General features: G+C 36.0%; 3 protein-coding genes across 7 annotated transcripts; all 3 read left to right on the top strand.

Moving 5' to 3' along the window:
* Nucleotides 1-2,068: 2,068 nt before the first annotated feature.
* LOC114716274 (UDP-glucuronic acid decarboxylase 6) lies at nt 2,069-6,009 on the top strand. 3 transcript variants are annotated; one of them, XM_028901261.1, is made up of 14 exons: nt 2,069-2,205; nt 2,471-2,529; nt 2,638-2,769; nt 2,865-2,951; nt 3,091-3,178; nt 3,472-3,563; nt 3,848-3,912; nt 4,008-4,096; nt 4,327-4,404; nt 4,522-4,615; nt 4,901-4,967; nt 5,058-5,121; nt 5,200-5,240; nt 5,513-6,009. In XM_028901261.1, exons 3-14 carry the CDS (start codon nt 2,662-2,664, stop codon nt 5,696-5,698), a joined length of 1,059 nt encoding a protein of 352 aa, XP_028757094.1. In that variant the 5' UTR covers nt 2,069-2,205; nt 2,471-2,529; nt 2,638-2,661; the 3' UTR covers nt 5,699-6,009. The 3 variants fall into 3 exon arrangements, with proteins under 3 accessions (XP_028757094.1, XP_028757096.1, XP_028757095.1); XM_028901263.1 differs by lacking the exon at nt 2,471-2,529; XM_028901262.1 differs by lacking the exon at nt 2,069-2,205 and having other exon boundaries at nt 2,459-2,512.
* Nucleotides 6,010-8,940: 2,931 nt separating this feature from the next.
* LOC114716203 (ACT domain-containing protein ACR9) lies at nt 8,941-14,917 on the top strand. 2 transcript variants are annotated; one of them, XM_028901162.1, is made up of 7 exons: nt 8,941-9,516; nt 10,719-10,931; nt 11,016-11,121; nt 12,083-12,204; nt 12,283-12,434; nt 13,925-14,209; nt 14,472-14,917. In XM_028901162.1, the coding sequence occupies exons 1-7, from the start codon at nt 9,360-9,362 to the stop codon at nt 14,616-14,618; spliced, it is 1,182 nt and encodes a 393-aa protein (XP_028756995.1). In that variant the 5' UTR covers nt 8,941-9,359; the 3' UTR covers nt 14,619-14,917. The 2 variants fall into 2 exon arrangements, with proteins under 2 accessions (XP_028756995.1, XP_028756994.1); XM_028901161.1 differs by having other exon boundaries at nt 12,083-12,434.
* Nucleotides 14,918-16,033: 1,116 nt separating this feature from the next.
* Nucleotides 16,034-20,399, top strand: LOC114716204 (uncharacterized). 2 transcript variants are annotated; one of them, XM_028901164.1, is made up of 11 exons: nt 16,034-16,470; nt 16,844-16,928; nt 17,477-17,673; nt 18,275-18,357; nt 18,843-18,888; nt 19,011-19,067; nt 19,211-19,265; nt 19,350-19,450; nt 19,537-19,600; nt 19,689-19,822; nt 20,002-20,399. In XM_028901164.1, the coding sequence occupies exons 1-11, from the start codon at nt 16,390-16,392 to the stop codon at nt 20,173-20,175; spliced, it is 1,077 nt and encodes a 358-aa protein (XP_028756997.1). In that variant the 5' UTR covers nt 16,034-16,389; the 3' UTR covers nt 20,176-20,399. The 2 variants fall into 2 exon arrangements, with proteins under 2 accessions (XP_028756997.1, XP_028756996.1); XM_028901163.1 differs by having other exon boundaries at nt 18,843-18,906.
* Nucleotides 20,400-21,301: the final 902 nt, after the last annotated feature.

Raw genomic sequence — 21,301 nt, 5'->3', positions numbered from 1 at the left:
CGGATAGATAAAGTCACGAAGTAGCGCCAGTGCCCTGCTCTCTTCAGTAGTTTTCAGATGTGGCTGGTCTCATGTACCATAACGTTTTGGGTTAGAGACGCAGCAGTCTTGCGGGGAAATGAAGTAGTCGTTATGTGCGTCAAAAAAGTGGCATGATGCAGATGCATTGACGGAACGCCCACTGACCTTAACACAGCAATATTGCTTTTCGACTTCCCGTTCTTGTATTTAAATGTTATCGGAATCATCATATCAGACACGTCGTTCAGTGCATCTGATTTGTTTAAAGAAACAGATAAACCTGCACTTCTCTGTTGGAGAAACATACATACCATGTTGAAGAGATCTGGTTTGTTTACACTCCTCTGTTCCGTAGGACCCCATTATTTATGGTCATGCAAGTGCAGCATGCTTGATCAAGGAAAATGAAAATGCACTTCAAAGAGTTTTTTTGTTTTTTAATATCATCCTTTAAAGATAATTTATAATTTATAATTGTCTTCTGAAAAAGCTTTAAAGATAATTTATAATTGTCTTTAAACAATATTCTTTTCTCAATTTACTAGTCATCAAAAACCTGTTTCTTTTAGGCTAGTTCTCAAACTTTTTTAACCAAACCAAATATTCTTTGAGAAGCATTAGAAACTTTTTAATTAATGGTCATGATTTAGTGGCGCTCGCTGTGCTTTTCTTTCCGGGAAAACAATGACACGGCTTTTTTTAATTGATCTAATCCAAGAATCCCGCAATCACCGCTTAATGTCATGGATCAATGTGAAAATTTCTTATTCTAGATTTGACTTATTTAGGCAGATTCAAAGCTCAAATCCTCTAAAGGTATGGTAGCCAATAGAAGTTCTGAGCTTTCTTATTCTTTATCCACGAATGGAGGATGAAGCCCAGTTTTCTTGATCTTGACAGAAAGCCTACGGGGTAACCGTAACTCTCTCTCTCTCTCTCTCTCTCTCTGCGCCGCCAAAATCCAACACAATAGACAGTAACATCTTGGTGCTAAATGAACGACTGAACAAGGGATGTCCGAAAAGCACTATTTACCAAATCCATTTCATTCATGAATAAATCAATAACTACGAGTAGCTAGTCCATTAACCGTAGTCTGATCCAGTCCAGTCTATGGCCATGCATGTGCAAACTACGCTTGCCTTCTACTGTGCTTCTCTTTATAAAGCCTAAGCCTAACCCCACACATCCTCAGCCACTGTAAAGCTAAAATTAATCCAAAGTTCCAAACCAACAAAACCCCTTTGTACTCAAGACACCAACCACCGACAAAGCCAAGCCTTGTGGCTTACGTCAACGCCCCTCGCCCCGAGCCTATCATGCGATGAGACTCTCTCCTGCTCTCTCCTGCAGCAGCAGGGGACCATCCGAACTCATAATATCATGCATGGACAATGAATATTACATATATAATCTATTACTGCACATGACAATTTTTTTCAAAGGAACTCATGCTTTTTTTTTATTTTTGGCGGGATGATAATTGAGTAACTGGGTTGTTATTCCTAAATTCATTCACTCAAAGCAAGGGCCCCAAGATATACATTACTACTTCATATCTTTAATATAAAACCTAATTAATAAATTTTAAAAAAATAAATTAGATTACTTATTTGTAATAAAAAGATATTTTATTAAAATGTTCTTATTAATTATACTTGTTTGAATTACAAATTAATAAAAACTTCTTAACATATAAAACTATCATAAAAATTAGTTGAGAAAAAAATAAATAAATATGAAAGACAAAGTGAATTAAAACTTTACATTTAAAATCAAATTAAAAATTAAATTAATTTTTATATTTAAAACCGCATGGACCAAGGACGATCTCAGATCCACGGCTTGCGTTAAATTTAAGAATTAAGACAGGTGTCGATGGCGTCGCCACGTTCACCTTCATGTCACGCGAGGCCCTTAGAAATAATTAGTTTATTTATTTATCCGGCGCGCCGGGCACCTTCGAAATACGTAATCTTGTGTAGACAGCTCATGCAGCACTCGCATTCTGCGAGTTCCCTGGCCTCAAGCACACAGTCGTCAGCCTTACATGGATGCTGATTGTCCTTCCTTACCCATCCTTACTGCTCTCTGAAATCTGCCTCTCACTTGAAGTCCCGTACCACCCCCACCCCCTTACGAATACCCTGTATTGTCTTTGTGTACATTTCCTTTGCCCAGTTGGTAAGACTTTCAAGTCCTTTTTTTTTTTTTTTAAGCGTGTTTTCTTTTTGGTAGTTTGGTGCGATCCCTGTTTTGTCACAGCTGCCGTTGCCTAGGAGCTTTCATGATGGCCTTCAACTTTCCGTGAGTTCGAAGGCTCCGGAATTTAATTATTTTTCTTTTTTCTTTATCATCCAATTTAGCTTTTGGTGGGAGAATCCTCAATTTCCCGATCTATTTTCTTCTATAAAATGGACGTCTGATTGTGGATTGTTTAAATCTGAAGTCAGGACTGAGCTGTGGTTTAGGATTCTGGTTTGGTTTCTGTGTAAGTTTAGCAATCAGGTTCAATTCCGGTTCTTTTTTGTCTCTAGCTTCCCAGCCATTTGCTATGGATCTTCTTGATTTGATATTGAAATAAAATTTAATTGCCCATCCAATGCTTGTGTGCAGGATTAAATTTCAGAAGCTTTGAGAATGGCAACAAATTCTTCTAATGGAGAGCACCGACCGGAAACAACGACAACACTGAAAACAAAGCCACCTCCTTTGCCTTCTCCCTTGCGCTTTTCCAAGTTCTTTCAGGTGAGCTGCCTAGTTGCCTATTGGTGTCACATTGCCATTCTGATTTGTTATAATGATTTCTTGTTTTTACCAATATTTCTGATTCTTGACGACAGCCCAACATGAGAATTCTGGTTACTGGAGGAGCTGGATTCATTGGCTCTCACTTAGTTGACAGATTAATGCATAATGAGAAAAATGAGGTTAGTATGCCTGATATCCTTCTGGACATGGTTATCAAGTTCAGTGTTGAATTGATGGCTCTGAACAGACGGGATCTTTTAGTTTCTTAGCAGCAATAAAATTTTTATGCAACACATGACAGGCTCTTTGTCTAATTAGGTTATTGTTGCTGACAACTTCTTCACGGGATCCAAGGATAACCTTAGAAAATGGATTGGTCATCCTAGATTTGAGTTGATCCGTCATGGTATATTTTCTACCTAAGTAATGGTATTCGTAGGATACCCCAAAAAAAAAAAAGCATTAGAAAATTGTTGATTATATAAGACTAACTGAAATCTCAACATTTTTTTTTTAAACATGTCACTATTGAAGATCAGCTGGCACCGTGATTTTGTATTCAATAACCAGATATGGGACCTTTATATTGCATCAAGTTATGAGATAAACCACATTATTCATGGCTTATGAATGGCGTGGCTTCTTATATGTTTACATGTATACTGATATGTATTTCTTTTTTTATTTTTCCCTCTATAGATGTGACAGAGCAATTGTTTATTGAGGTTGACCAGATCTACCATCTTGCTTGTCCTGCTTCGCCAATTTTCTACAAATATAATCCCGTGAAGGTGCGGAATATTTAAAAACTGTTTTTGTATTTTGCATCATTAATCATATGCTCACTATGTATACATATTCTTGTAAACTGTATAAAAAATTAGCTTCAATGCCTTTTATATCCTTTCTTCCCCTTCTCCGTCCTGACTCTGAAGTGTGTCTCCATTTCACATACAGTTCCCATGTATATTGTTATGCTGTTATATCAAGCTTTTATTCGTGTGTCACTGGTTAAGAATCCTATATCTGTCTTGTGAACCTTGAGAGACTCACGTTTACATAAATAATTGTACAGACTATAAAGACAAATGTGATAGGAACACTGAACATGCTTGGACTTGCAAAAAGAGTGGGAGCAAGGTTGGAATAGCGCATAAATTTTATCTTCTTGTTTAACCGAGTATCCGGAATGCTATCATTAGTTGGTTGTAACCAGTTGCAGTTTCACTTGACAGGATTCTGTTAACATCTACTTCAGAGGTATATGGGGATCCTCTTGTGCATCCACAACCAGAAAGTTACTGGGGCAATGTGAACCCTATTGGTACATGCTTATCTCTATCAAATTTTGCATCTGTGGCATCTAAAGTAGGGGTACTGGCAATTGACTCGTGATGTTAGACTTATGTCCTCAATTACTATCCTTCCATTATTTCATAATTAACATGGTGATAGTATTATGGCCAAGAAAAGTGGGAAAATGATGAAAGTATAAGAATATGTTTTCGCAAAGCCCAAAATGATATACTGTTAACATAAAGATGTCTATAACAGGAGTTCGGAGTTGCTATGATGAGGGAAAGCGTGTGGCAGAAACTTTGATGTTCGATTATCATAGGCAGCATGGAATAGGTATTTATTTATTTTTTGGGGTCATCTTTTCCTTGTGAGTAACTCCTCAATGTCAAAGGGTAGTGTCAAATCAATTTTTCTTTTGTTTTTAACTTAATGAGATGTCTCACTCCACAGAAATACGCATTGCCAGAATTTTCAACACATATGGACCACGCATGAATATTGATGACGGGCGAGTTGTGAGCAACTTCATTGCTCAAGCACTGCGGTATTTCCTTAAACTTCACGATGATAGAATTCATAAATTATGCGTATTTCTTGTTTCAATCTCAAAGAAAGTACGGGTGCAATATGATAAAAATGACAGAAATCTTTGTTAAAGTGAGATTTTGTGTTTTTTTTAGCACTCTGATTACTTTATATGTCTCTTATAAATTTGATTCTAACACCTCATTTTAGTTTACCGTCATAACTTTTCATTTTGTCACGTTATCGTCCCCATTTCCAAATGGATTTCCTACCTATCACTCTCATATGATCTTGTGTGTTATAGTGAGGAGCCCCTGACTGTACAAGTTCCCGGAACACAAACTCGTAGCTTCTGCTACGTCTCTGATATGGTATATATATAACCCCACAGTTCTCATCTGTGCTTTGCTACTTTGATTATTAGTGATCTAACTGATGCCGTGTGTTTGTAATTTGTTAAGGTTGATGGCCTTATCCGTCTAATGGAAGGAGAAAACACTGGTCCAATCAACCTTGGGAATCCAGGTTAAACTTCAACCATGAATTCTCTTTGCAAGTTATAGCTTTTTCCTACAGTTACTAATTTAAATCTTATTTTTACAGGTGAATTTACGATGACTGAACTTGCTGAGACAGTGAAGGAGGTGAGCCGTCATTTACATCTAAATCTGATTTTAATCTTTTATTTTTCTCATTCTATGATTAAGATCTTCATTGATAGTAAAAGGAAGTTTTATTACACCTATATGCAATTTACGTTATATCTTGTTCTATTGTCTTCGGCTTAGATGGGAAGAAAATTGGAGAGACACCCTCATAGAATTCTACCCCTACTTGCCTCCCATTTTCCCCCATAGCTTGGAGTTTTCGATGAAATATGTGAAGGTAATTTAATACATTAGGGTTGTTTTTGCAGCTTATTAATCCAGGTGTGGAGATAAAGATGGTGGAGAACACTCCGGATGATCCTCGACAGAGAAAACCGGACATAACAAAAGCAAAGGAATTGTTAGGGTGGGAGCCAAAGGTCAAGCTGCGAGATGGTCTTCCTTTAATGGAAGAGGACTTCCGTCTCAGGCTTGGAGTTGCTAAAAAGAATTAATAAAAGTTCGTTTTGTTCCATATGGATATTGGATAGCAATTGGGATAAGCCTATTATCATCAGTCTTTAGGCATTTCACATTCTTGACTACAGTGAGCAAATTTGCCGAGTTGCGGGTGTTCGTATTGAATAAATAAACTCGGTGTATTTCCTACCGTTTATTCCCATTTAATGGCGTTCAGGTAGCGTATGACCCAGAAGCAGGAGGACCAGGAGGGCCAATATGAACTTGTTCAGTTGATAATGTGTTTGCTTGTCTGTCCAAATTTTTGGGAAGAAATATCATTACGAAGTGAATTTTTCTTCTGTCATACCTGCGCCTCCTTCTTCTTTCTTTCTTGGAAGAATTACAATAAGGTCTCATGCAAGAAAAAAAAATTACAAAACAAGTCTCAGAGGTTTTTTTTTTTTAAGCTCTAAAATTTGTCATTATAAGTTACTCAGGTTTAAAACCGAGAATATGGGTTAGGGCCTGCGGGCCAACCTGCCAACCCAGCATAAAAGAGCGGGTTAGGGTTGGCATTTTGTTAGCCCGCACAGTATAACCCGCGACCTGTGACGGGCTAGCCCGTCTAACCCGCCACTTTTTTTTTTTTCCATATAAATAATATGTTATTATATTTGAAAATGTTTTTCTCTTATTTACATTTCAATTTTCATGTTACATAATACATATGTAAACAAAAAAATACTTTTTAAAAATAAGCATACTTTGTTTATAGCAAAACTTTAATAATCTCAAATATAAGACAATATTTATTACAGAAAAAAAGTGTTTTGGAAAAACATGGTAAATGAACTTAAAAAAAAAAAAAGATAAATGCACTTCTAATTTATTAAGAGATAGTGTTTTGTATCAAACATGGCATTTGTTTGAAAAAAATTATAAAATTTATCACTTGATAAGTTGATGTTGAATGTTAGTCATGTAAAATATTTATAATGTATTATTTTATATTTGTATTGACTATTTTAAATGTGGTTAAGTATCATTTATACTTGTAATTGCTTTTAAACTTTTAGATCACCATTTATTATTTTAAAAAATTAAATAAAAACGAGCTTTGAAAATTGAGAATTAAAAAAAAAAAAGATGGCAGGCTGACAGGTTGGCCCGCCAACCCGCTATGGCGGGTTAGGGTTGGATTTTTCCTGCTCCAACCCGCACCGCATAACCTGCGGATTGGCCCGCAACCCATGAGCTGGCTCGTATTCCCAGCTATACTCAGGTTGTTATTAAACCTTTTAGTAGTTATTTCTCTTACATAGGATTTGAATGTAATTCTCTTTTTTCTTTTTCCCTCTACTGTTATACAAAAATTTGCCACACAAGAAAACTGACTTGGTCCTAAAAATTAAACATAAATCCATAATTTAAACTATTACGGTTCAATCCTTAATATAAGAGTATTTAATTTGGTTGTAAATATAAGATCTCAATTTATTTTGTCTCTCATATTTATTTATTTATTTTAAAATAATCTTTGTAGTAATTATATATGTTAAATGTTTCATCAAATTATAGTTCTATCTAATACACATAATTAGTAAAGGTATTTTAGAAAATAACACGTATTTATTATAAATAACTAGTTTAACAAATTTTTTTAATATATTCAAATTAGTCAACTAACTTTTATATTAAAGATCGAGAATAGTATTTGAAATAAAAACAAATCAGGACAATTAAAAATGGCAACAAGGAGCAAATATTTTGATTAACATATATTTTTTATAAGAAAATTAGTCAGCGTTCAATTAACCTCTGTAATTTATAAATTAGTATATCTAAATTGACCTCTCAATCATGCATAATTAAATATGTGCTGGCAAAAAAATTAAATATGAACCTTCCTCTTTGTTGCGTGAAAAACGTTCATTTTTTCCCCAAAAAAAAAATCTTGATGCAGCTCATGAGCTCACTATTTATTACATACAAATTCGTGCCAACTTGCACCGATAGAACGGTGGACGCCACGATGCAGAAAGATTTACATGGACAGGGCAATTCAAAATTGTTGACGTATCTGAACCCTCGCACTTTGATGAACATTGTTGGACCACCAGAATCATCCTTTTGGTGGGATCCATGCAAATCTATAATGCTATATAGGAGGTGTTTGGATATAACCAAATCATGGTTTGGAGAATAGCTTCTGGAGAATAGATTTTAGAGAAAATAGATTTTTTGAAGAATAGATTTTGTGAAAAAATGATTCTGAGAAGTGAGAGTGTTTAGGGGGGTGTTTGGCTTTTTTGCCAAACCATGGTTTGACAAAAAATTTGCCAAACACCCCCATTTTTTTTAAAACCAAGGTTTTGGGCAAAACCTTGGTTTCAGAGAAGCTGGCGGGGCGTAGCTTCTGAGGCAGCTCACGGAAGGAACAGGGGGGTAGTCATTCAGCGGGGGGGCGGTAGTCATTCAGCACGCGGGGGTAGTCATTAGCTCAAGGGGTACAATTATTTGGCAAAATAAATCATTTTTCTAAAAACATATTTATTTATTTTATTAATATATATACACACTAATTTCTTATTATTTATATTATTTATGCCATATTTATTATGTTGTCAAAATATATATTATTAATAAATTTATTACTTCAAATAAACATATATTATGAATATATATTATATGTAATTATCATTTAAATTTATGTCCTTTTTAGTAATTTCTACATATCAAAAAGCACTTCTGACAATAATTATCCAAACACTCTCACTTTATCAGAATCATTTTTCCAAAAAATCTATTCTTTCAAAATCTATTCTCCAGAAGCTATTCTGCAAACCATGGTTTTGCCTCATCCAAACACCCCCTAGATAGTTGTTACCAGAAGCACTTTTTACATGTACAAATTACTAAAAAAGGCATAAGTTAATATGATAATTACAGAAAAAATATATTTTATGATAGATTTTAATTTGAAGGAATAAAATTGTTAATAATATTTTTTTTATTAACATAATTAATAATACATAGGATAATATAATTAATAAATAATTAATATGTATATATATTTATAAGATATAAGATTAAATATATTTATAAAAAAATATGTTTATAAAAAAAACAACAAGATACATATCCTATAGGCTCTCACACTCTCTTTTTTTTTCAAAAGCAAAAATTTTTTGCTTTTCCCAAAACCATAGTTTTGACTCAAAACCATGGTTTTGGTTTTTTTAAAGGTGTTTGGGTGATTTTTTTCCAAACCATAACCCAAAACACCCCCATAATTCTCTATCCCAGGCTCATATCATCTTAACTAGCTGTCTATTATGTGCTATTTTCCATTGATTTATGGTATTCCTGCCAATTGGGCTGGCCACATCCTGAAAAACAACTCAAACGATGCTGTGGACTGACCACCATTATACCGGCGCGTTTCATCACAGCGCCTTCTCGACGGATGACGTGGCAGTTCACGATCCCTGAGCCAGGTCATCTATATCAACACACCTGCCTTGCCGCGCTCTTTTCCTCCTTGGCCTCAGGACATGAACCACTAGCTCTCTAGAATTATTTATCCACCCGGAATAAGTAAGATCTTAATCGTATCGGTTTGACTCGGGTGCGCAAACTTTTCGCTGGGAGTTTCTAGTGAGGTGGACGCGTTTGCTTCGCCATCGGAATTTGGCATTTCTGGCTTACTCCGGCATGGGAGTGCCGGGTGATGACGACGTCGTTCAAATTCAGGAAGGGAGGAACCCCGGTGAACCTTGCGTGATCACTGTTAATTGCCCCGACAAGACAGGGCTAGGATGTGATATTTGCCGGATTATTCTCGAATTTGGCCTGTACATTACTAAAGGAGGTAAACAGTTATTGATCAGCCTTTTTTCTTTTCTGTTGTTTGATTCTTCTTTTCTTATCCTTCCTTTGGGAGTCGGATTCTCTGATTGCAACTATAGCTGATTTTAAGAATTATACTATCTGGTTCGAGCCATTCAGGAAGATTTTGCATAATATTCTGCCTTAGCTTACATTGTAGATGTACAGGCATTGAGACGACATAATTTAGCCATAAGGTATTGATTTCATATCTTTAAAACCTTCCTCTGAGCTATGCTTTCAGATGAAATCAACTGAGCCAGTCCTCAATGAGCAAGGAGTGGGTGTCCCCGTCCTGAAACATGTTTTCCGATGAACACGTTTTGCATAACTGACGCAACTGATTTGGAAGCTTAGGAAACTTTTGCCCCTTGTAAATACTTTTGTGTTTCGCGGTTGGACATCTTAATTCCACACATGCTGTTAAATCTTCTTGTTAAAACTCTTAGCCTATAGTATAAAAACAGGAGCATATATCTAAGATGGGAATCTTGGTCTTTTCCCTGTATCTCATAATTGGTTTATAAATACCTGAGAAACTTTTTTGGGTTAATTTGGTTCCCACTGGTTGAAAATGGTTGAAAATCACTTAAGATGATTTGGACATGCGCAGAAAAGGCCATTAGAGGCCTCAGTGAGAAGGGTGGATCAGACAAGATGTAGTCCCATAAAAAAGGGTAGAGGAAGACCGAGAAGAACGCTTAATGAGGTCATTGAACGAGACTTCCTAGTCAACAACATATCTAAGGACTGGGTTGTTGATAGAGCACGATGACGTCGTGTGATTCATGTAGCCGACCCCACCTAGTGGGATAAGGCTTGTTGTTGTTGTTGTTGTTTTTCCCACTGGGATTTGACCTTAGATGCTTCAGCCTTGCTGATAACTATTATCGCTAAAGGGAGGCTCATTGGTCATATAATTGACTAGTTTAAATATCTGCATGTCAAGCAATAGCCGATTTAGAATGTGAAATACCTAAATTTCCCACTGGGTTTAATAATAAGTATTATTTTTATTGCTATTACCATTACTACCGCTACTATTATATCACTTTGGACTGATGAATTGCTGCAACATTTAATACATATTGCACAAAACAATGTTTTGATAGTCTGACTTCCATTTCTTATATAGTATGCCTAGTTGACTAACACTATATTCCGCTCTTCTGACATATTCTTCAGACGTTTCAACTGATGGCATATGGTGCTATATCGTGTTGTGGGTGGTTCCACGTTCTGCGTTGCTTTGTATGAGATGGTCAAATCTGAAAGACCGACTTCAGGCAATTTGCCCGCCATGTTTGGCCTCATTTTACTTCAACCAACAACCTACAAGATCTTTCCCTGTTTATCTACTGAAGTTTTGTTGCCTTGATAGAAAAGGGTTATTACACGGTAACAAAGAAGCTATATAGAAAAAATTTCTTATATTGTGTGTAAACCGGACTGTATGATGACAATATTGTTCTTTTTTGTTAGATGTTACACAAGTCTTCTGCGAGCTAGAACTTACACTTCAAAAGGTGAAAGTAACAACAACTCCGGATGGCAGAGTCTTGGACCTCTTTTTCATAACAGATAACATGTGAGTCTTTGTCTTGGGGCTGTGTTTGCGGAATTTTACGTTTTTTTTTTTTTTTAGGCACAATTTCTTGGACAGATTAGTTACGATCCTGATGAATTAATGGAATTGGCCTGTTTTTGTTTAGAACTAACTTGAGGATGAGAAGCCACTTGCTTTAGTCCGTTGTAGGCCAATTGCTAAAGCAAATTTTAGGCTATTTGCTTTAAGCCCAGTTTGATACCTAAATGGGATGAGATGGGATGAAAAAATATATATATATTTTGCCAGATGTGAAATCTTTTGTACATCTGAGTAGGAAACAATGAAAGAAATAAATACTTTTTTTCAAGTAATGATAACAAGTGTAATGGATATTGCATGCTTTGAACTTCATGCCTTTCCCTAATATCTCTATGCCTTTATCTCCATATCATTAGTGATTTTGCCCCACATATTGCTTCCGCAAAGCTTTCTTGAGTTTCTTGTATGCCGTTTTATCTAACACCTGTGGTTTTGGTGATAACAAGAATGCTTTCTTTTGGGGCTAAATGGTGGATTTCATGGATCTATGATGCAACTGGCCGAATGTTCAGACCTCGGACATTTATTTCTTATCCTTCTGTATCTGCCATTTTGGTTTCCCTTGTAGCTTCCTATCTAGTATCAATAATGTGCCCATGCTCATTCTTAATGTGTAATGTTGGAGACCTCGTTCGGTTTTACTCATATTCCATTCTTGCGACCACCCAACTTAGCCTCAAGTTACACAACTAGGCAGCTCTAAGATAAACTACAGAAATGAAAAGCCTAGCAATTTATCCGATCTTAACGAATGATCTTGGATATGTTATTTAGCTGACCTCACATGGGATTTGGCTCAACTAAGTATAATCAACGTTAAATGCAGTTCCCTTAATAAGTTTCATTTTGAGTGGAATATTGGCTCCTTTTAGTTATAAGCACTTGGTTTAATCTGTTCTAGGGAACTCATGCACACAAAAAACCGACAAGATGAGACATGCAAAAGATTGCAAGCTGTGCTGCAAGACTCATGCATCAGCTGTGAACTTCAATTGGCTGGTCCTGAGTATGAATGTAATCAAGGTATCTCCTCTCTGCCCCCTGAGTTGACTGAGGAGCTATTTAGATGTGAGCTGACAGATGATGAAGTATATTCTCAAGCTCTTAGTTCAGATATGAGAAAATTGAGGAAAACCAATGTGACGCTTGACAATTCAATAAGCCCAGCTCATACATTACTTCAAATACGCTGTGCTGATCATAAGGGTCTTCTATATGACACTATGAGAGCTTTGAAAGACATGAATATGAAGGTATGGTTTTCTTTCTTGCTTGAAGTTATTTGTAAGATAGGTCCCTTTGACAGCTACTTGCTTCCTTTTCATCCAAATACAATAAACTTGAAAACTGCTATATCTTTAATGGGTCAACATTAAATGGATGGCACCTGTTCACGTGGGTCTTGTTTTTGCCTCAATACAGAAATGTCTTTACGACATTTTTACTTAATGGCAGGGGCAATGGGCTAATAAACTGACCAAATGTCTCTTTACGTTTTTGGATCAAATTAGATGAGATTCACTCATTAACAAAATCTAAACTTTTCTTATTCCTAATTTATAAACAAATTTAAATTTAAATTAGCAATATATGAAGAATTTTTACTGATAGTGGTTCTTACATAATTAGTAAGTTCCATGAAAGTGTGTGCCCGGTGCAACTAAAATTCCCCAATTTGTGGTGATTTAATGGCAACACATCCGTAAGCTTTGTGCGCTAACGGGTGGTTGAGGGTGAAATGGTTTTATCATCACCAACTATCCTTCCCTCCCAACACATCCGTAGACTTTGAGGAAGCGCTTTGATGTTAACTTCCTAAAGCATGATTCTAGGATCTGAATGTCATGAAGAATAACCTACAGATTTGACTAACCAATCCTTTCATTGGATTTAACCTCATCTTCCTCTGTTGTACGAAAATCATGGAAATATCATTTTCAGTGACTATCAATTTTAATACGGCATAATCCACACCCTTTTCCTTGTATTCAGGAAGCCTTGACTTTGAACCTCATCTATTCTCACTATTACTATTAATCCTGAAGCTAATTACAGGGCTCTAGCGAAGTGACACTGCATAAACACGTCCTTCATGGTTTCCAATGCGTCATCACAAAACAGATAGAAACTTTGTATCTGCAAACATTGGTTATGAAGCATATCCATTGTAAGAATTTCGTGTGGCAAGATCTTTCATATTAAGTTTTACCCCTCAATGGTTTGCTTAGGTCTAGGCACCCCCATAATCTTGTATATATGCACCAAAGTTCTCTTCCTTCATTTCTCCATTACCTGGGACCCCAAAATCTCATCAAATAGCTTTATGAAAGGGGGCGGGGGGCGATCTCTCTCCTAAACACTTCAAAAGTTGGATAGGAACTCCGTTTAACCGTTTTACTATCATCCATTCTTTTAAGAGCCTTTTTCTTTAACCTTATCAACCCGAATTGTGAAATTGAATGCTAAATCCCGTTCTCCTTCTTGAGTTGTTAATTCTTGCATATCACTGGTCGTTCTTAATCCATGATTAAAAAGCTTGTAAAAGTAGCTCTTACATCCATCTTTGATGTCGCCATCTATAACCAGAATAACTCAATAAATAGTTTAGAATAGTATTTTGAAAGAAAAATTAAGCAGCTTAGTTAATGAACCTGGAAAAAAAAATTTCAAAGCTCGAAAAGTTTAGTATGCTGTTTTTTTTTTTTGGCGAAAAGCTTGCTGACTTCTAGTTTTGTGTTCTCAGATTTTATATGGGCGATTCTCACCGAGGATCACGGGGTATTGTGATTTAGACTTATTTATTCAGCAGAAAGATGGAAAAAAGATTGTGGATCCTGAGAAGCAGAGCGCACTTTGTTCCCGTTTAAAATTGGAAATGCTTCATCCACTGCGGGTTATCATTGCAAACCGAGGACCAGATACTGAACTAGTGGTGGCCAATCCAGTTGAGCTATCTGGAAAGGGAAGACCCCGTGTTTTTTATGATGTTACATTTGTACTCAAAGCACTTGGAATCTGCATTTTTTCGGTAAGATTCTGACATCTTGAGATGCTATAAGAATTTATACACGTTTCAGAATGGACATTGAATATGCATTAGGAAGCATGACTTGTCATTATCTATCTAGTTTCTTTATATAGCATAGTGGATGGTCCCCATGTCGTCGGCGTGAAGTCAAGGAACTTTTTGCGCCAAATTATTTGCTTTTCATGCTGATGGGGCACATTGGCGTATCGATAATATCCTTGTATGTTAACAAATCACAAATTACTTTTTTCCCTTGTTTTAGGCGGAAATAGGACGGCGTTCGGCATCAGAACGTGAATGGGAGGTCTATAGATTTCTTTTGGATGAAAACTGTGAATTTCAATTAACCAGTATTATTGCTAGAAATCAGATTGTAGATAAAGTTAGAAGAACCTTGATGGGGTGGTGAGCAGATTGATTTCTTTTTCGGGGAGACTAATGAACTCCTTGAACTCTTTCTTGAGAGAGCTTTTTTCCTTTTTGGCTGGCGTAGAACCCCGCCATACGTGGCATTTTTCTTTTTTAGGCCCAATTAAACGAAACTTGCATTCGCAATGTTCGAAGTCTCCTGCTTTTTTTCTTTCTTTGGGCCTGATTCAAGGTTCCCCTGGTTGGTGGTCAATATTTTTTGTTCTGGTGTGAGAATTCATGGCTTTTCTTGTGCTTTTATGTTTCTTGTATTTATACCTTCTGCAGGAAACCAAAAAATTCTACTTGTGGGGCGAAAATTTAGTAGCAATAATCAGAATTATTATTTTGAGTTTTAAATGACTATAACAATAAACTTTAAAATTAAATAATTAATTAGTAAATAAATTTTTTCAAATGAACGCGGTCATGCGGGCAAGGTTGCTCGTCAGTTTGTCTTTTAATTTTTGGGGGAAGAAGGTTGCTCGTCTTTTGTTTGTTTTTGGGCCTGAGATGAGTCATCACACTCCCATAGATGCACGGGTTTTGTTTTTTTTTTTTTTTTGGGGGGGGGGGAGTGGTTGGATAAACAGACAATCGAGGTTGACAGACAGGCAATCATCCATAAAAAGATATTTGGATAATACCAGAAGTGTTTTTAAAAAATATTTTTTTACATATAGAGATAAACTTTTTTATATATTTACTTTGTATACTGTAAAAGTATTTTTAAAATTATAGTTTTGATCCCATCCAAGTAACTCCAAGTCTAATATTTTTTTTAAATTAATTTTGTTATGTTTTTATCTTTTCGGGTGAATTTTGTTATGTTTTTAAGAAAAACCACTACTGTGCTGACCGTTATTTTTATCAATGAAGTGTAAAATCATCTACTCCTTTAATTTCTTTCTTCTTTTTTTTGACCTTGCTCCTTTAATTTCTTTATATACATCGTTTATCACACAAGCTAAGGAATATGATTTTGATATGTCAAAAAATATTTAATTTTCCTAATGTGCTCTTAATTTATTCTCGCAATTAATGTTACCTTAAATTTGTAACGTTAATGACAAAAAGTTATAATTGAAAAGATATAATTAATTTTATCTTGAAAATTTAAAATGGAAGATACAAAAAACAAAAGTTGTTATAAAACATCCTTACCAAAAGAAAGGTTTTTATACACAATGGCAGTTCAAGAACAACGAAAGAGCAGAATGGCTAAAAAAAACTCCAAATTTTGATCAGTGACTAGCATTTGGGACACAACAAAAACGGAAAAATGTCAGGAATTTTTAAATAGAAAGATCAATCGTTTTTTATGCAAAAATAGAGGGAGCAATTTAATTTGATTATTATCATGGTCGAATTAATTCCTTCACTAATTATGCTGCTTTGAAACATTGGTTTAAAGACAGTGATTTGCCCCATCAATTTGTGGATGTCCGGAAACGACGCGCGTATTGCAACTTACTCTGTGCAGTTTTCTCCCGCCAAAGTGTACCTTTATCCAAACCTTAAATGAAAACAAAGAAATTTACACGTGTAATAGTGCTGCACAGAGCTCCGCACCGCATCCAATATTTGTCCATGTGGAATCATATTCATAATCTTCTCTTATGGTTTGATTTCTCGTGCTGCATCTCAGAAGATGTTTACGCCATGTCTGGATCGGAGTTTGGGCTAGAGTTTTGCTCCATATTTCTCTTCCTCAGTAGTTTTTCCCTTTCAAAGCTCGATCTTAGATTCGAATTTAGCGTTATCCATCGAAAATGACCGGAGTTCATGCATCTCCTCGAAGCACTGCTTACCTCGACGCTCTCTCTGAAGCGATCCACAAGAAGCTCCAGCGGGTTAGTTATCTTGCATATCCCTGGCGCTTCTTTTAACTTTTGGTTAGATGTTGAGAATGAATCAAGTTTTTTCTGATTCTAGCTAGAAATTGCGGCCACATATGACTCGGATGGTAGAATGTAGATTACTGCTGGCTGGCTCTCACCCAGTAATCCCTATTTTATGGATCATGATATATGAATTAAAAATTCCTCGATTTCAACTAGTGTTAACGCCGATCACTTTGATAACTGCATGCATGTACAATTGTACGGCTACTTAATTTCTTCTGTATATATTTAAACAGCTGTTGCGTTAATACCTTTTTATTATCCTTTGTGAAAATTTTGTCGAGATTCCTAAACAGAATTATGTTTGGTAAATTTCTTACAGGCACTAGCTAGTTCGTTACAGAGGCGCAATTTGTTGCAGGAGCTATTTGCAGACATAGCTTTAGAAGTCGATGACCGAGCCAAAGGTGAGATGTAGATGGTACAGATAAATAGGCTGAGGCACTGATGGCCACTGTTAATTCTCCAAAGCGTAAAAAATAACAACTAGTTCGTATTCTATTCCTTTTTATGTTCAGATGTTTTATATATTTATTAAAATCTAAAAATTCTCGTGGGCTTGCTGTTGTCTGCTCTATGGATGTTGCTTAGTTAGGCAATGGAATATGTGATATATTCGTCATATTTCTCTCCAAACAAAAAAAAGAATTTTTATCATTGTCTTCTTCGTACAAGGTAGCAAATTTTTTTTCATAATCTGGAAGTTAATGGTTTTCCTTAAGATGAATATTACATCGACTGGGCAACTATTCTTGATGCGCTAATATAATTAGCTGGTTTAATAAGATGTTCCAAATTCTAACCACGACTTCGTTAATTGCTACACTTGATTATTTCGACTAGAATTCTTGGCACCAGCCAACTAGGTGTCAAACGTTGTATTTTTTTGGCACATTTGAGTCTTCCATATTTTCCCAACCAGAATTACCAATTGCAATTTTTTTTACAAGAACAGATATAATTTTCAGCAGGGAAGAAGATATAATCTCTCCTGCAGATGATGGTATCAATGGTTTATTATGTTTCTATGAAGTGCTTGCTGATTATTTTGTTCGAGTGCCTGAACATGGAAAGCCCATCCTTGACTTGATTGTCCAACTATGGAGCCAATCATTTGCTTCAAATATTTTTGCTCTCCTATTCCACAAATGGGTATGTGAGCATGCATCTATATCATTGTTTAAGGATAAATTATAGATTATGGCATCTTTTAACACTCATTGCTGATCAAGGACCAACCTCCAACCCCAATCATAAACTTCAGTGCAAAAGTAATATGCAGGTTACTATGGCCGATGTTAACTGTTAAATGCTAAAGTCTTCCTGGACACTAGGTTACTGTTTTGCCGGGGGAACATGTTAAGATATTATATGTGTTTTGTGCGTATTCAAAGTAGAGTTTAGTTGGACGGCAAAATAAATATAATAGAATAAATTTATTATCTGAAAAATCCCGCAAGGTTCATAAGGAAAAATGAAGAGGCTGGGGATCACTGCAGATAGTGTAATTTTTGTAGATGTTTTAGTCATTGGTAAATAATATTGTGGCTTGTAGAGGCCCCAGCTTTGTTAGGCATTGGTTTTGATGAGTCAATTCTTCTCATACAGGGCAAGCTATGCTGAATAGTTCAAATAAGTTCATCAATAGAACCAACGTTTTAGTTACTCGTTTTTTTTTTTTTTGGTGAAAAAATTTAGCTTTTATTTGGCGTAGCTGTCGTATTGCAACTAACTCCACCCTGTGGTTTCGCAGTTATTCGAAGTTGAACTTGATAATCCAGAGGTACTTCTCCGTTATTCGTCTGCTCTGGTTGAAGGCGCAAGAAATGTTTTCTGGTAGGGATACAAACTCTTTTTTTTTTTTTTTTTTTGTGGGGCACTGACGGGGTGCGAACTCTTTTGAATGAACTGACTTAACTGGTTATTACTTGCACTTGTAAGCATGCTTATTCTAAACTTCGCTAGATTCAATCATCCAAAAATTAAAGTTCGACCAGCTTTGGAGTAGCTAGTTTTTACTCGTGTCAATCAGGACATGACTTAGAAGTGGGTAGAAAAAAATATTTGCTGGGGCTCTTCTATCCATATTTTCAATTTATATTTAATTTATTGATTTTAATGGTTTATTATTTATTTCTAAATTCAAATTTAATTTAATATCATCATTCCCGTGCCAACTTAGCAGAATCTGTCCAAGCCCGACCCACTCCCCCTTTCCCAATGTCCAGTGTTATAAACCTCGGCCATTGGTGCAGCAATTGCACCATTTCTATAACTATAATCTTGTGGTGATGGGCTATAATTTCTCTGATCATGCACAGGATTGACATTCAAACAAACACAAGGCTTTTCCAGTCCCTCTTTCATGTGAGATTCATTACACTTGTACTGGAGAATTTTTGTTGTTTTCAGTTATATTTATTTTTTTGGGAAATGTTGAAATCTTCCTTTCTAATTGTGTTTTTTTTTTCCCCTTCCTTTGAGTTCAGTATCTTGTAGATGATATTGTGCTAAACCATACTCGATTGAATAAAATTCCTGTGCAGGTTAGATAACCTCAAAATCTCTCGATCTGTTCAGCTTTCGTTTTTGAATAAGATGAAATTGTGCTTTTAATACTCAATCTTCTAGTTGGTTTATGATTCCTGCTGGCAATGGCATATTGAAATTCACTGCTTGAAATTCTCAGGCTCAGCGAGATATGTATCTTTTGCTATCAAGGTTCCTTCCATTTTACAACTCAGGTTGAAATATATCTTCATGATTCCTGGTGGATTATGTCCTGTGAATGGCATTACACTTGTCTCATATGATACTTGTGCTTGCAGCTGACGGAATGGAAAGCTTCTTGAAACATTGTCCCACTTTCCCAAATGCTTTCTTTGTTGGCAGCCCGTCAGATATATTTGTTACTGAACTTACTGATCAGGTATATTTGCCTTGACATTCATGTGGGTTTCATACAAAGAAATGGAGATGGAATTCTAAGGTGTTAAGACATTTTTATGTTGGTAGCTTCTAAAGTTGAAGGTGGAACCAGTGCTGCTGCACTATCTTTCACAAATCAAAATACTTCAGGGTACTATGTCGACCTCTCGGATGCTTTTAATTGACTGTTCTTTCAACTTTAAATAACTTCATTGATTTCTATCTTGGCCATTACACAGGTATGGAATTAAGAATGACAACGAGTACGAGATTGAAGAGTTGTTTGTATAGTTTCACGTGTCCTGGGGGTCCCATGTATCCCACAAGAGCTGTTCGCCATGCAGCGTGGCAGGCTTTAGATTTGCTTTTCCCTGTGAGTATTTCTTGATAATTCGTGATCAAGTTACCTTAACTAGCGAGAGCTTTTTTCTATTGCTCTATGCAATGTATGGCAAGTGAATTTGAGTCATCAGTCTTTAGTGAACCTTTAATATTTCATAGTTATAAGCATGAACAAAATTGGTTTGTCAAAGCTAAAAGTTGATGATACAGGTTGGGAGATACCCTCGGCACCTCATTAGCCTGTTCTTCAGATTGCTTTATCCGTGGTATTGGCCCTCCTCCTGCTGGAACTTTGTAATTTCTTGCGTCAAGGCAATCTTTTGCTCCGTGCTGAGATTGATATTTTCTAGTTGGGAAAAGGTTACCAAGCCTAAGCAATCGTAAATTCTCGTCTACTTCCAGTAACATGGATTTTTTTTTTTTTTTGGGTTCTGAGAAATCTAGAAGTACATTACCAGTTATCACTTCTTTGCAAGTTTACTGGAAATCCTCGATCCTTCCGTTTTTTCCCCACCGAGGTGAATTAATTTTGTATTTTATAATGGTATGTAGAAATCGTTCAGTGTTAAACATAAATCTGAATGCAAAATCAGATGCAACAGCAAAAAGAATGCCTCAGAACAATCAAGAAACGTGATTTAAAAGTAAATAGTTTACATGTCTCTATTTAAAAAATTAATAATACTAGAAAATAATTAAATAATTATCTTATAGAATAATTACAATGGGAATCTCAATAAAAAGTCAAAAAAAAAAAAGAAGTTGATTCAATTTCAGCCCGCAATGGAGATATTAGATCCTAACTTTACATGGATGTACTTAGTCATGATTGTGTCGTATCCATCTTATAGGCATATGGTTTCATGAATGTTTGAGGAGGAATGAAATGAATACAAAAGCATTTTAATATCAAATTTCACGCATACAGCTAATGCAATGGCCATACAAGATGAATGCACACTATTATTTTGTAGAAACTACATGCCAGGACCCAGGCGGAGAAGAAAAAGAGATAAATTTGGTTTTTCAGCTTTGTTGGCAACCATGAAGATAGAACAGGGCTCTCAAACGGGCAAGATGCTGGAACACCTTGTGCATGGTATGCTGCCAGAGGTTAATATGTATGCATAACGTGCTGCCATGCCACCGGAAGGCAGAAAAACAGCATGAGCGATGTGACACCGTCAAACAAGATGATAGATCAAATATTCAAAGCCAGTGGGAGTGGATTCAGATAAAGCATATGAAAATGAATTGAAATTAACTAGGCTACCTTAGCAGCTGTATAAGGTACCACTCGATCAGCCGCACTGTGTGCGGAACCGGATCCTCATACTCGGCCCTCGAAGCTACCAGATGTCGGCATTTGTTGTTCTTAGCGGGTATTCGGCTGTAAACTAAACTATAATTTTTAAAAGTTTTACGATATAAAGAAAGTATTTTTTAAGAGTGTCTTTTTTTTTTTTTCAAGCCAAATACTCCTTTAACGATGTCGTCCCCCATCGTATCC

This window comes from Neltuma alba, unplaced genomic scaffold (genome assembly GCF_004799145.2).
Source record: "Neltuma alba isolate B1F8T4 unplaced genomic scaffold, ASM479914v2 tig00011648_pilon, whole genome shotgun sequence".
NCBI classification, from domain to species: domain Eukaryota; kingdom Viridiplantae; phylum Streptophyta; class Magnoliopsida; order Fabales; family Fabaceae; genus Neltuma; species Neltuma alba.
This window is presented reverse-complemented; position numbering and strand designations above follow the sequence as displayed.